Source organism: Scyliorhinus canicula, chromosome 11, assembly GCF_902713615.1.
Source record: "Scyliorhinus canicula chromosome 11, sScyCan1.1, whole genome shotgun sequence".
NCBI lineage: Eukaryota > Metazoa > Chordata > Chondrichthyes > Carcharhiniformes > Scyliorhinidae > Scyliorhinus > Scyliorhinus canicula.
In genome coordinates, this window is record NC_052156.1 from 95,280,584 (window position 1) to 95,295,966 (window position 15,383).

Here is a 15,383-nt window from a genome sequence, read left to right on the forward strand (position 1 = left end):
AAAATGCATCACCGCACACTTTTCAGGGTTAAATTCCATTTGCCTATGATCTGCCCATCTGACCAGGCCGTCTGTATCGCCCTGTGATCTGAGGCTTTTCTCCTCGCTAGTTACCACACCACTAATTTTCGAGTCATAGGTGAACTTATTGATCATACCTCCCACATTCACATCTAGATCATTAATGTACATTACAAACAGTAAAGGACCCAGCCCCGATCCCTGCGGTACACCACTGCATACAGGTTTCCAGCCATTTATGTTGAGACTGTGTGCAGACTATAACCACCGTATACGTTGTACAGGCAGATAAAACACCATGTGCATTGTACAGACTCATAAAGGACTGCATGCAGTGAACAGATGGATAAAACACTATCTGAATTATACAGACGAATAAAACACTGCATGCATTTTACAGATGGATAAAACATCACATGCATCATACAGACAGATAAAACATGGTATTCATCATATAGACAGATAAAACGCTGTGTGCTTCATACAGATAAAACACTGTGTTCATCGTACAGACAGATAAAACACTGCGTTCATTGTACAGACGGATAAAACACTGCGTTCATTGTACAGATGGTTAAATACTGTGCTAATAATTGGGGATATATATAAGTGGCTGGACAGCAGGGAGGCGAGCAGGTGGTGAAGATCAAGGAGAAATGGGAAGCGGAGTTGGGAATGGAGATCAATTGGGGAGTATAGAGTGAGGCACTGCGAAGGATAAACGGGACATCCTCTTTTGCAAGGATGAGCCTGATACAGTTTAAGGTGGTGCACAAGGGGCATATGACTCGGGTGAGACTGAGTGGGTTCTTTTTGGGGGAGCAGATGAGTGTGAGAGGTGTGGACGGGGAGCAGCAAATCATACACACACGTTTTGGTGTTGTGAAAAATTGGGAAGATTCTGGGCGGGACTGTTCACGGTCTCAGCCAGGATAGTGGAGGAGGAGGTGGACCCAGACCCTTTGGTGGCGATATTTGGGGTTTCAGAGAAGCCGGAGCTCATGCAGAGGAGGAAGGCCGATGACTTGGCCTTCGCCTCTCTGACTGCACAGAGACGAATTTTGCTGGAGTGGCGTTCGGCATCGCCACCGGGGGTAGCAGCATGGTCGGGTGACCTTCATGACTTCCTGCAGTTAGAAAAGATAAAGTATGAGTTAAGGGGCTCAGCAGGGGAGTTTGAGAAAAGGTGGAGGATGTTTATTACCGTATTTGAGGAGCTGTTCGTCGTTGGGGGGGGGGGTGATGATGGGGGGAGGGGGGGTGAAAAAGGAGGAAAATTTGTACAAACTGCATAGTTGATTGTTGAAAAGAATGTTCCCCGAGGTGTTTATTTGCTGTAACCTACTTTGATGCAAGTTTGAACAAAAGGCGTTTTTAAAAATTTCTGTTAAAAATAAATAAAATACTATGGCCATTGTACTGACGGTTAAACACTACGCTCATCGTACAGACGGATAGAACACCGCTTATGTTGTGCAGACAGATAAAGCACTAGGGACAACATACAGGCGGATAAAACACTGCATGCTTTGTACAGACGGGTAATATACCAGGTGCATCGTACAGACGGGTAAAACACCGTGTATGTTGTACTGACAGATAAAACACCACTTACATTGTGCAACGGATGAAATAACAAGTACATCGCGCAGATGGATAAATCACTGTGTACATTGTACAGATTAATAAAACACCACGTATGTTTATTGACGGAGAAAACACTGCTTACATTGTGCAATGGATAAAACACCGCTAACATTGTACAGTCGGATAAATCACTGTGTAAATTGTACAGACGGATAAATCACTGCATACATTGTACAGACGGATAAATCACTGCATACATAGAACATAGAACAGCACAGAACAGGCCCTTCGGCCCTCGATGTTGTGCCGAGCAATGATCACCCTACTCAAACCCACGCATCCACCCTATACCCGTAAACCCAACAACCCCCCGCCCCCCCCAACCTTACTTTTTTAGGACACTGCGGGCAATTTAGCATGGCCAATCCACCTAACCCGCACATCTTTGGACTGTGGGAGGAAACCGGAGCACCCGGAGGAAACCCACGCACACACGGGGAGGACGTGCAGACTCCGCACAGACAGTGACCCAGCCGGGAACCGAACCTGGGACCCTAGAGCTGTGAAGCATTTACGCTAACCACTATGTTACTGTGCTGCCCTTAATTGGCATACATTGTACAGACGGATAAATCATTGCGTACATTGTACAGACGGATAAATCACTGCGTACATTGTACAGACGGATAAATCACTGCGTACATTGTACAGACGGATAAATCACTGCATACATTGTACAGACGGATAAATCACTGCTTACATTGTACAGACGGATAAAACACTGCTTACATTGTACAGACGGATAAAACACTGCTTACATTGTACAACGGATAAAACGGTGTGTACATTGTACAGATGGATAAAACGCTACCTACATTGTACAGGTGGATAAAACACAGTGTACATTGTACAACGGATAAAACGCCATGTACATTGTACAGATGAATAAAACACCACGTACGTTGTACAGCGGATAAAATTTTTTTAACTTTGTACAGACAGATAAAACTCCAAGTAATTGTACAACAGAATAAGCACTGCTTATGTTGTACAGATGTCTAAAACACCGCTGATGTTGTACAGCGGATACAACACGCTTACATTGTACAGGCGGATAAATCACCGCGTACATTGTACAGGCAGATAAAATGCTCCATACATTGTACAGACGGATAAAACCCCATCTACATTGTACAGACCAATAAAACACTGCGTATATTGTACAGACAGATAAAATGCTGCCTACATTGTGCAGACGGATAAACGGCGCCTACATTGTACAGACAGATAACACACCGTGTAAATTGTACAGACGGATAAAATACCGTAAACATTGTACATACGGATAAAACGGCGCCTACATTATACGGGTGGATAAAACGCTGTGTACATTGTACAGACGGATAAAGCGCCGTGTACATTGTACAGACGGATAAAACACCGTATACATTGTACAATGGATAAAACACCGTATACATTGTACAATGGATAAAACACCGTATACATTGTACAATGGATAAAACAGCACATACATTGCACAGACGAATAGAATGCTGCTTACATTGTATAGGTGGATAAAACACCCTGTACATTGTACAGATGGATAAAACACCGTATACATTGTACAATGGATAAAACACCGTATACATTGTACAATGGATAAAACAGCACATACATTGCACAGACGAATAGAATGCTGCTTACATTGTATAGGTGGATAAAACACCCTGTACATTGTACAGATGGATAAAACACCGTATACATTGTATAGGTGGATAAAACACCCTGTACATTGTACAGATGGATAAAACACCGTATACATTGTACAACGGATAAAGCGGCGTGTACATTGTACAGATGGATAAAACACCGTAAATATTGTAGAGATGGATAAAACACTGTGTACATTGTACAGACAGATAAAACACCTCGTACATTGTACAGATGGATAAAACACTGCTTACATCGTACAGGCGGATAAATCACCGTGTAAATTGTACAGATGGATAAAACACCGTGTAAATTGTATAGACGGATAAAACACTGCTTACATTGTACAGATGGATAAAACACCGTATACATTGTACAGACGGATAAAACTCCGTATACACTCAGCAGAGGGCAGTAGAGCAGAGCTGCTGATTGGCTGTTGCGGGGAAAATTTGCATCAGTGCATTGCAGTCACTGCATCCAGAACGTGTACCTGAGCAAGACACCCTCAGTGTTCAAGTGAAGGCAAGCATCCAGCAAAGAGCACGAGAGCGGAGCTGCTGATTGGCTGTTGTGGGGAAAATTTACATCAGTGCATTGCGGTCACTATATCTTGAAGGTGTTTTGTAGAGGAGCTGTTGTCAAGTGACAGTTAAACCCCAAACAATTCTTCAGTGTTTCCCTCCCTACCTCCTCCTCTAACCGAAAAAAAAACAATCACTGTAAGGATCCCAGCCGAGTAAAGATGAAGAGGGAGACTCGAGGGCAGGTAGAAGTAGAAAGAAGTTGAACCGTGACGTCACAGCCTGCAGGTAAGTGATTGGCTGGTGACTGGTAAGTAGTTTTTCTCTTCCCTAGGTGTTATCGTGCGGGGCGGGGGGGGCAGTGGTTGCTGAGTGAGTGCTTGCTGAGAAGGGGAGTAATTTTTAAAAAAAACTTACTGTTGGGAGTTTCCAGCTGAATCGGGTCAGAGTGAGGACAGAGTGACTGCTGGGTAAGTAGTAAAGATTTAAATTGTTTGCGCAGGCCAATAACAGCTGATTGCTGTTCTCGTTCAGGGTGCAGTGGTTGCTGGTTAAGTGTTTTATTTTTACCTGTATTTAAATTGGGCGGTTCCTAAACCCGAGACACTACACTTGTAGTGACCCCACTCTTCCACCTCATTTAACCTAAGGGGTAGAGTGAATATCAGGTAAGCTCTTTCTTTCTTTTCCTTTTTTTGTCTAGAGGGGATGGCAGGGAAGGCAGTGCAATGTTCCTCCTGCAGAATGTTTGAGGTGAGGGACGCCGTCAGTGTCCCTGCTGATTTCACCTGTGGGAAGTGCACCCATCTCCAGCTCCTCAGAAACCGCGTTAGGGAACTGGAGCTGGAGCTGGATGAACTTCGGATCATTCGGGAGGCAGAGGTGGTCATAGATAGTAGCTTCAGGGATGTAGTTACTCCGAAGAATGAAGATAGATGGGTGACGGTGAGAGGGGCTTGGACGAAGCAGTCAGTGCAGGGATCCTCTGTGGTCGTTCCCCTCAGTAACAAGTATACCGTTTTGGATACTGTTGAGGGGGACGACCTACCAGGGGTAAGCCACGGTGAACGGATCTTCAGCACTGAGTCCGTCCCCGTGGCTCAGAAGGGAAGGAGGGAGAGCAGGAGAGCAATAGTTATTGGGGATTCGATAGTTAGAGAGACAGATAGACGGTTCTGTGGCAGCGAAAGAGACTCACGGATGGTATGTTGCCTCCCGGGTGCCAGGGTCCGTGATGTCTCGGACCATGTTTTCAGAATCCTTAAGGGGGAGGGGGAACAGTCACAAGTCGTGGTACACATTGCTACCAACGACATAGGTAAGAGAAGGGACGGGGATTTATAACGGGCATTTAGGGAACTAGGGTGGAAGCTGAGAGCCAGGATAAACCATGTTGTCATCTCTGGTTTGTTGCCGGTGCCACGTGCTAGCGAGTTCAGGAACAGGGAGAGGGTGCAGATAAACACATGGCTGCAGGGATGGTGTAGGAGGGAGGGTTTCAGGTATGTGGATAATTGGAGCACATTCTGTGGAAGGTGGGACCTGTACAGACAGGACGGTTTGCACCTGAACCAGAGGGGCACCAATATCCTGGGAGGGAAATCTGCTACGGCTCTTCGGGGGGGGTTTAAACTAATTTGTCAGGGGGCTGGGAAAAAGAGCTGTAGTCCAGAAGCCAGTGTTGAGAGTAGTGAGATACTAAGGAGGATATCAAGGTCGCAGGAGTGTACCAGCAGACAGAAAGGTGGGTTGAAGTGTGTCTACTTCAATGCGAGGAGCATCCGGAAGGAGGTAGGTGAACTTGGAGCGTGGATTGGTACTTGGGACTACGATGTTGTGGCCATTACGGAGTCATGGTTAGAACAGGGACCGGAATGGTTGTTGGAAGTTCCGGGGTATAAGTGTTTCAGTAAGAGTACGGAAGGTGGTAAACGAGGTCGAGGAGCAGCATTGTTAATCAAGGATAGTTTAACGGCTGCAGAAAGGCAGTTCGAAGGGGACCTGCCTACTGAGGTAATCTGGGCAGAAGTTTGAAATAGGAAAGGAGCGGTCACATTGTTAGGAGTTTTCTATAGGCCCCCAAAGAGTAATAGAGATGTGGAGGAAGAAATTGCAAAACAGATTATGGATAGGTGTGGAGGTCTCCGGGTAGTTGTCATGGGTGACTTTAACTTTCCAAATATAGATTGGAACCTCAACAGGTCGAACAGTTCGGATGGGGCAGCTTTTGTACAGCGTGCGCAGGAGGGTTTCCTGACACAATATGTGGACAGGCCGACAAGAGGGGGGTCCACATTGGATTTGGTACTGGGTAATGAACCGGGCCAAGTGTTAGGTTTGTTTGTGGGAGAGCACTTTGGAGATAGTGATCACAATTTGGTGTCTTTCACTATTGCAATGGAGAGGGATAGGGCCATATGGCAGGACAAGGTTTATAATTGGGAGAGGGGTAAATATGATGCGATTAGGCAAGAATTAGGGAGCATAAGATGGAAACAGAAACTGTCAGGGAAAGGCACAAATGAAAAGTGGAGCTTGTTCAAGGAATAAATACTGCGTGTCCTTGATAGGTATGTCCCTGTCAGGCAGGGAGGAAATGGCCGTGTGAGGGAACCATAGTTCACAAAAGAGGTTGAATGTCTTGTCAAGAGAAAAAAGGAAGCGTATGTAAGGATGAGAAAACAAGGTTCAGTTAGGTTGCTTGAGGATTACAAGGTAGCAAGGAATGAGCTAACAAAAAAGGGCTTAGGAGAGCTAGGAGGGGGCATGAAAAGTCCTTGGCGGGTCGGATCAAGGAAAACCCCAAGGCTTTTTACTCTTATGTGAGAAATAAAAGAATGACCAGGGTGAAGGTAGGGCCAGTCAAGGACAGTAGTGGGAACTTGTGCATGGAGTCAGAAGAAATAGGAGAGGCGTTGAATGAATACATTTCTTCAGTGTTCACCAAGGAGAGGGGCTATGTTTTTGAAGATGAGAGTGTGATACAGGCAGGTAGGCTGGAGGAGGTAGGTGGAGGGTTGTGAATCTATGGAATTCCTTGCCCAGTGAAGCAGTTGAGGCTCCTTCATTAAATGTTTTTAAGGTAAAGATAGATAGTTTTTTGAAGAATAAAGGGATTAAGGGTTATGGTGTTCGGGCCAGAAAGTGGAGCTGAGTCCACAAAAGATCAGCCATGATCTCATTGAATGGCGGAGCAGGCTCAAGGGACCAGATGGCCTACTCCTGCTCCTAGTTCTTATGTTCAGAGGAAGGATATATTAGCAATTTTGAAAAACCCTGAGGGCCGACAAGTCCCCTGGGCCAGATGGGATATATCCAAGGATTCTTTGGGAGGCAAGGGTTGAGATTGCAGAGCCTTTGGCTTTGATCTTTGGGTCCTCACTGTCCACGGGGATAGAGCCAGAGGACTGGAAAGTGGTGAATGTTGTTCTTCTGTTCAAGAAAGGGAATAGGAATGACCCTGGTAATTATAGGCCAGTTAGTCTTATTTCGGTGGTCGGTAAGTTAATGGAAAAGGTCCTGAAGGATAGGATTTAAGACCATTTGGAAAGATGCAGCTTAATCCGGGATAGTCAACATGGATTCGTGAAGGGTAAGTCTTGCCTCACAAATATGATTGAATTCTTTGAGGAGGTAACTAAGTGTGCTTTTGAAGGTAGAGCAGTTGATGTCGTATACATGGATTTTAGTGAGGCGTATGATAAGGTGCCCCATGGTCGGCTCATGCAGAAAGTAAGGAGGTGTGGGATAGAGGGAAATTTGGCCAATTGGATAAGTAACTGGCTATCACATAGAAGACAGAGGGTTGTGGTGGATGGAAAATTTTCAGACTGGAGACCAGTTACCAGCGGTGTATCACAGGGATCAGTGCTGGGTCCTCTGGTATTTGTGATTTTGATCAGTGACTTGGAGGAGGGGGCTGAAGGGTGGGTCAGTAAATTTGCTGATGACACCAGGGTTGGCGGAGTAGTGGATGAGGTTGAGGGCTGTTGTCGGCTGCAAAGAGACATTGATAGGATGCAGAGCTGGGCCGAAAAATGGCAGATGGAGTTTAACCCTGATAAGTGCGAGGTGATTCATTTTGGTAGAAAAAATTTGAATGTGGATTACAGGGTCAACGGCAGGGTTCTGAGGAATGTGGAGGAACGGAGAGATTTTGGGGTTGATGTCCACAGATCTCTGAAGGTTGCCACTCAAGCCATGAAGAAGGCCTATAGTGTGTTCACGTTTATTAACCGGGGGCTTGAGTTGAAGAACCGCGGCGTTATGCTGCAACTGTACATGACCCTGGTGAGACCACATTTGGGGTATTGTGTGCAGTTCTGGTCACTTCATTATAGGAAGGAAGCGGAAACATTGGAAAGGGTGCAAAGGAGATTTACCAGGATGCTGCCTGGTTTGCAGGATAGGTCTTATGAGGAAAGGTTGAGGGAGCTAGGGCTTTTCTCTTTGGAGCGGAGGAGGATGAGAGGCGACTTAATAGAGGTTTATAAGATGATGAAGGGGGTAGATAGAGTGGACGTTCAGAGACTATTTCCTCGGGTGGATGTAGCTGTTATAAGGGGGCATAACTATAAGATTCAGGGTGGGAGATATAGGAGGGATGTCCGAGGTAGATTCTGTACTCAGAGAGTGGTTAGGTTGTGGAATGGACTGCCTGCTGTGATCGTGGAGTCGGACACTTTAGGAACTTTCAAGCGGTTACTGGATAGGCACATGGTGCACATCAGAATGACAGGGAGTGGGATAGCTTGATCTTGGTTTCGGACAATACTCGGCACAACATCAAGGGCCGAAGGGCCTGTTCTGTGCGGTACTGTTCTATGTACACTGCACAGATGGATAAAACACCACATACATTGTACAGATGAATAAAACGGCGCTTACATTGTTCAGACCAATAACCAATAAAACACTGCGTATATTGTACAGATGGAAAAATGCCGCCTACATTGTACAGACAGTTAAACACCGTGTAAATTGCACAGATGGATAAAATACTGCAAACATTGTACATATGGATAAAATGCCGCCTATATTATACGGGTGGATAAAACGCTGTGTACATTGTACAGACGGATAAAACACCGCGTGCATTGTACAGGCAGATAAAACAGGACGTATATTGCACAGACGAATAAAACGCTACCGACATTGTACTGATGGATAAAACACCCTGTACATTGTACAACTGGATAAAACGCTTTGTACATTGAACAGACAGCTAAAACACCTCGTACATTGTACAGATTACATCGTACAGACGGATAAAACACTGCTTATATTGTACAGGCAGATAAAACACCGTGTACATTGTACAGATGGATAAAACACCACGTAGATTGTACAGATGGATAAAACACCCTGTACATTGTACAGATGGATAAATCACCATTTACATTGTACAGATGGATAAAACACCACGTAATTGTACAACAGAATAAACACTGCTTAAGTTGTACAGATGTCTAAAACACCACGTACATTGTACAGCAGATAAAATATGCTTCCATTGTACTGGCGGATAAATCACCAATAAAACACTGTGCATTGGACAGACGGAAAAAACGCCACGTGCATTGTCCAGACGGAAGAAACGCTGCATGCATTGTACAGATGGATAAAACACCTCGTACGTTGTACAATGGATAAAACATTGCTCACATTGTACAGGCGGACAAAACACTGCTCACATTGTACAGACCGACAAAAGAAAATATTATAAATACAAATAAAGCCAACAGTGTATTGTAAATACAGGCATAATACAGTGTGTACACAATCCTAATATCTCAGATGTTTTGAAAATCTCTATCGTGTCACTTGAATCGCTTGAGTAAGTATGGAAATGAAAATGAAATGAAATGAAAATCGCTTATTGTCACGAGTAGGCTTCAATGAAGTTACTGTGAAAAGCCCCTAGTCGCCACATTCCGGCGCCTGTCCGGGGAGGCTGGTACGGGAATCGAACCGTGCTGCTGGCCTGCTTTAAAAGCCAGCGATTTAGCTGAGCGAGCTAAACCAGCCCCTGGTTGGTGAGGACTTGTTTAAATGACTCGTGATTTCCCCACTTTTGAATGAGCCCAGCTTAGTCTGGAGCTGATCGGTTAACAAACAGAGTGAAGTTCAGTAGTAACTCCACGAGGGTTGGCTGAGTAAGGTCACACAGTTTTTTTTTAAATTTAGAGTACCCAATTCAGTTTTTCCAATTAAGGGGCAATTTAGTGTGTGACTGTCTGAAGGCTGTCAACCGCCCAGTGTCGGGAGTGGAGGGTGCACATGAAGCTCTCTGCGGTGGGGTGTAGGGCTCACTCACGCCTCACACTGTGTCGCCCCTCACCCCCTCTGGGGTCTCCTGGAATCTGGCACACCATAATTGAAGGCTGTTTTGTTTTTCTGCCTCCGTAGATGGTTCAGACGGTGTCCTATTGCCCCCCCCCCCCCCACCAAGACCCTGACTCCCTCCCTTCTCACCACCCTCTTCTCCCCTCTGTCCCCACCACCCTCCTTTCCCCTCTGTCCCGACCACCCTCCTTTCCCCTCTGCCCCACCACCCTCCTCTCCCCTCTGTCCCCACCACCCTCCTCTCCCCTCTGTCCCCACCACCCTCCTCTCCCCTCTGTCCCCACCACCCTCCTCTCCCCTCTGTCCCCACCACCCTCCTCTCCCCTCTGTCCCCACCACCCTCCTCTCCCCTCTGTCCCCACCACCCTCCTCTCCCCTCTGTCCCCACCACCGTCCTTTCCCCTCTGCCCCACCACCCTCCTCTCCCCTCTGTCCCCACCACCCTCCTCTCCCCTCTGTCCCCACCACCCTCCTCTCCCCTCTGTCCCCACCACCCTCCTCTCCCCTCTGTCCCCACCACCCTCCTCTCCCCTCTGTCCCCACCACCCTCCTCTCCCCTCTGTCCCCACCACCCTCCACTCCCCTCTGTCCCCACCACCCTCCTCTCCCCTCTGTCCCCACCACCCTCCTTTCCCCTCTGTCCCCACCACCCTCCTTTCCCCTCTGTCCCCACCACCCTCCTTTCCCCTCTGTCCCCACCACCCTCCTTTCCCCTCTGTCCCCACCACCCTCCTTTCCCCTCTGTCCCCACCACCCTCCTCTCCCCTCTCTCCCCACCACTACCCCTTCCTTTCCTTTCTGTTGGTACAGAGGCGAGGGTATCTGGTCTCTCCAGCACAAAGTATAGTGCGTATACCTATTCACCCCCCCCCCCCCCCCCCTCCCCGTACGTTGGTACTGAGGGGAGGGTACCCTGTTTCTCCAACACCATTTGGCCTTGTGCATATATATTTTTTTTTACTGTTTTAATAAAAAGATAGGGGCCTCACGGTAGCATGGTGGTTAGCATCAATGCTTCACAGCTCCAGGGTCCCAGGTTCGATTCCCGGCTGGGTCACTGTCTGTGTGGAGTCTGCACGTCCTCCCCGTGTGTGCGTGGGTTTCCTCCGGGTGCTCCGGTTTCCTCCCACAGTCCAAAGATGTGCGGGTTAGGTGGATTGGCCATGCTAAATTGCCCGTAGTGTAAGGTTAATGGGGGGATTGTAGGGATACGGGTTACGTGGGTTTAAGTAGGGTGATCATTGCTCGGCACAACATCGAGGGTCGAAGGGCCTGTTCTGTGCTGTACTGTTCTATATGGCCAATCCACCTACCTGCACATCTTTGTGTTGTGGGGGTGGAGTCACACATAGTTTAGTACTCTTACTGAAGATGATTTGAACTGACTGCAATATTTCACTTTGTTTCTTCTCCTTCAGAACATCAGAAGCTGTGTTACTCGGCGCTGCTGCTCACTATGGTGTTTTCCATGGGGGAACCATTGCCCTATCATCACTATGGTATGTAAAAACCTGCACAATATGCCAGCAACTGAGTGGCCTGACTTGTGGATGAACCTATCCCTTAAACATGTAATTGTTTTAAAATAATGGTTCATTCATCTTTGTCACACAGCTTATATTTATGGTCTTTATGGTGAGATCTGACCCCTTTGAACTGTGAAGCGCTGGCTGCAACTCTATTGCTGCTTCTAATTAGTATTGATACTCTGGTCCATTTAATGCAGAGAAGAGTTTATTAGGCAACAAATAACTAGATGTGTGGGAGAGGGTGAGGCATAAGCCTCTTGGGCATCATCTACAAAAACGTAATAATACTAGTGACCAGTCCTGAGCTAGGAATGTGACATCATGCAGTGTCACATTAGCCAGAGATCGAGGAGGCAATTAGAACATAGAACAGTACAGCACAGAACAGGCCCTTCGTCTCTTGATGTTGTGCCGAGCTTTGTCCGAAACCAAGATGAAGCTATCCCACTCCCTGTCATTTTGGTGTGCTCCATGTACCCATCCAATAACCGCTTGAAAGTTCCTAAAGTGTCCGACTCCACTATCAGAGCAGGCAGTCCATTCCACACCCGAACCACTCTGAGTCAAGAACCTGGCTCGGACATCCCTCCGATACAGATAAGAAACGGGATGAGGTCCTACAATCAGAATTTAGGGAGTTAGGAGATAAGTTTAAAAAGTAGGACCTCCAAGGTAGTAATCTCAGTGCCACGAGACAGTCAGAGTAGAAATTCAAGAATAGTCAGAATGAATACATGGCTTGAGAGATGGTGCAGGAGGGAGGGAGTTCAGATTTTTGGAACATTGGAACCGGTTCTGGGGGCGGTGGGACCATTACAAATCGGATGGTCTACACCTGGGCAGGACTGGAACCAATGTCCTAGGGGGTGCTTTTGCTAACACTGTTGGGGAAGTTTTAAACTAATGTGGCAGGGGGATGGGAACCAGATTAGGAAGTTGGGTCAATAAAGAGGCAGCAACTAAAGCCAGTAAGGTACTAGATAATAAACTCAATGTGACGAAGGGGAAGAGTAGACAGGGAAGAGATGATGAACGCAAATGGACAGATGGTCTGAGGTGCATTTGTTTTAATGCGAGAAGTGTAGCAGGTAAGGCAGATGAACTTAGGGCTTGGATTAGTACCTGGGAATATGATGTTATTGGTATTACTGAGACTTGGTTGAGGGAAGGGCAAGACTGGCAACTAAATATCCCAGGGTACAGATGCTTCAGGAAGGATAGAGAGGGAGGTAAAAGGGGTGGAGGAGTTGCATTACTGGTCAGAGATGATATCACAGCTGTGATTAAGGAGGGCACGATGGAGGATTCGAGCACTGAAGCAATATGGGTAGAGCTAAGAAATAGGAAGGGTGCAGTAACATTGTTGGGACTTTACTACAGGCCTCCCAAAAGTGAGCGTGAAGTAGAGGTACAAATGTGTAGACAGATTATAGAAAAATGTAGGAGCAATAGGGTGGTCGTGATGGGAGATTTTAACTTCCCCAACATTGAATGGGACTCATGTAGTGTTGGAGGCGTAGATGGAGCAGAATTTGTAAGGAGCATCCAGGAGAGTTTTTTTTAGAGCAGTATGTATATAGTCCAACTCGGGAAGGAGCCATACTGGACCTGGTATTGGGGAATGATCCCGGCCAGGTAGTTGAAGTTTCAGTCGGTGATTCCTTTGGGATAAGCGATCACAATTCCGTATGTTTTAGAATACTCATGGACAAAGACGAGAGTGGTCCTCAAGGAAGAGTGCTAAATTGGGGAAAGGCCAAGAATAACAAAATTCGGCAGGAGCTAGGGAATGTGGATTGGGAGCAGCTGTTTAAGGATAAATCCACATTTGAAATGTGGAAGTCTTTTAAGGAAAGGTTGACGAGAGTGCAGGACAGACATGTTCCTGTGAAAATGAGAGATAGAAATGGCAAGGTTAGGGAACCATGGATGACGGGTTAAATTGGGAGACCAGCTAAGATGAAAAAGGAAGCATTCATAAGATCGAGGCAACTCAAAACTGATGAAGCTTTGAAGGAATATCGGGAAAGTAGGACGAATCTCAAATGCGCAATAAAGAGGGCCATGAAATATCTTTGGCTAACAGGGTTAAGGAAAATCCCAAAGCCTTTTATTTGTATGTAAGGAGCAAGAGGGTAACTAGAGAAAGGAATGGCCCACTCAAAGACAAAAGAGGGAATTTATGCGTGGACTCAGAGGAAATGGGTGAGATTCTTAATGAGTACTTTCCATCGGTATTCACCAAGGAGAGGGACATGACGGATATTGAGGCTAGGGATGGATGTTTAAACACTCTAGGTCAAGTCGGCATAAGAAAGGGGGAGGTTTTGGGTAATCTAAAAGGCATTAAGGTGGACAAGTCCCCAGGTCCGGATGGGATCTATCCCAGGTTACTGAGGGAAGCGGGGGACGAAATAGCCTGGGCCTTAACAGATATCTTTGCAGCATCCTTGAGCACGGATGAGGTCCTGGAGGACTGGAGAATTGCTAATGTTGTCCCTTTGTTTAAGAATTATAGACCTGTAAGCTTGACGTCAGTGGTAGGCAAACTGTTGGAGAAGATACTGAGGGATAGGATCTATTCACATTTGGAAGAAAATAGACTTATCAGTGATAGGCAGCATGGTTTTGTGCAGGGAAGGTCATGTCTTACAAACCGAATAAAATTCTTTGAGGAAGTGACAAAGTTAATTGATGAGGGAAGGGCAAGAGATGTCAAATACATGGACTTCTGTAAGGCATTTGATAAAGTTTCCCATGGCAGATTGATGGCAAAAATGAAGTCGTATGGGGTTAAGGGTGTACTAGCTAGATGGATAAAGAACTGGCTGGGCAACAGGAGACAGAGAGTAGTGGTAGAAGGGAGTGTGTCAAAATGGAGAAAGGTGACTAGTCATGTTGCACAGGGATCCATGCTCGGACCACTGTTGTTTGTGATCTACATAAATGATTTGGAGGAAGGTATAGGTGGTCTGATTAGCAAGTTTGCAGATGATACTAAGATTGGTGGAGTTACAGATAGCGAGGAGGGGTGTCAGAGAATACAGCAAAATGTAGATAGATTGGAGAGTTGGGCAGAGAAATGGCAGATGGAGTTCAATCCAGGCAAATGCGAGGTGATGCATTTTGGAAGATCTAATTCAAGAACGGACTATACGGTCAATGGAAGAGTCCTGGGGAAAATTGATGTACAGAGAAATCTGGGAGTTCAGGTCCATTGTACCCTGAAGGTGGCAACGCAGGTCGATAGAGTGGTCAAGAAGGCATACAGCATGCTTGCCTTCATTGGACGGGGTATTGAGTACAAGAGTCGGCAGGTCATGTTACAGTCGTATAGGACTTTGGTTAGGCCACATTTGGAATACTGCGTGCAGTTCTGGTTGCCACATTACCAGAAGGATGTGGATGCGTCAGAGTGGGTGCAGAGGAGGTTCACCAGGATGTTGCCTGGTATGGAGGGTGCTAGCTATGAAGAAAGGTTGAGTAGATTAGGATTGTTTTCGTTGGGAAGACGGAGATTGAGGGGGGACCTGATTGAGGTCTACAAAATTATGAGGGGTATGGACAGGGTGGATAGCAACAAGCTTTTTCCAAGAGCAGGGGTGTCAATTACTAGGGGTCACGATTTCAAGGTGAGAGGGGGAAAGTTTAAGGGAGATGTGCGTGG

General features: G+C 46.4%; 1 protein-coding gene across 1 annotated transcript in view; it reads left to right on the forward strand.

Annotated features, from left to right (window-relative positions):
- LOC119973775 (NCK-interacting protein with SH3 domain-like) overlaps window positions 1-15,383 on the forward strand; it is a 226,907-nt gene that overhangs the window by 138,050 nt on the left and 73,474 nt on the right. The window contains exon 13 of the mRNA XM_038812198.1: window positions 11,606-11,686. Within this exon, the coding sequence (XP_038668126.1) occupies window positions 11,606-11,686 (81 nt within the window). The remainder of the gene's footprint in view (window positions 1-11,605; window positions 11,687-15,383) is intronic.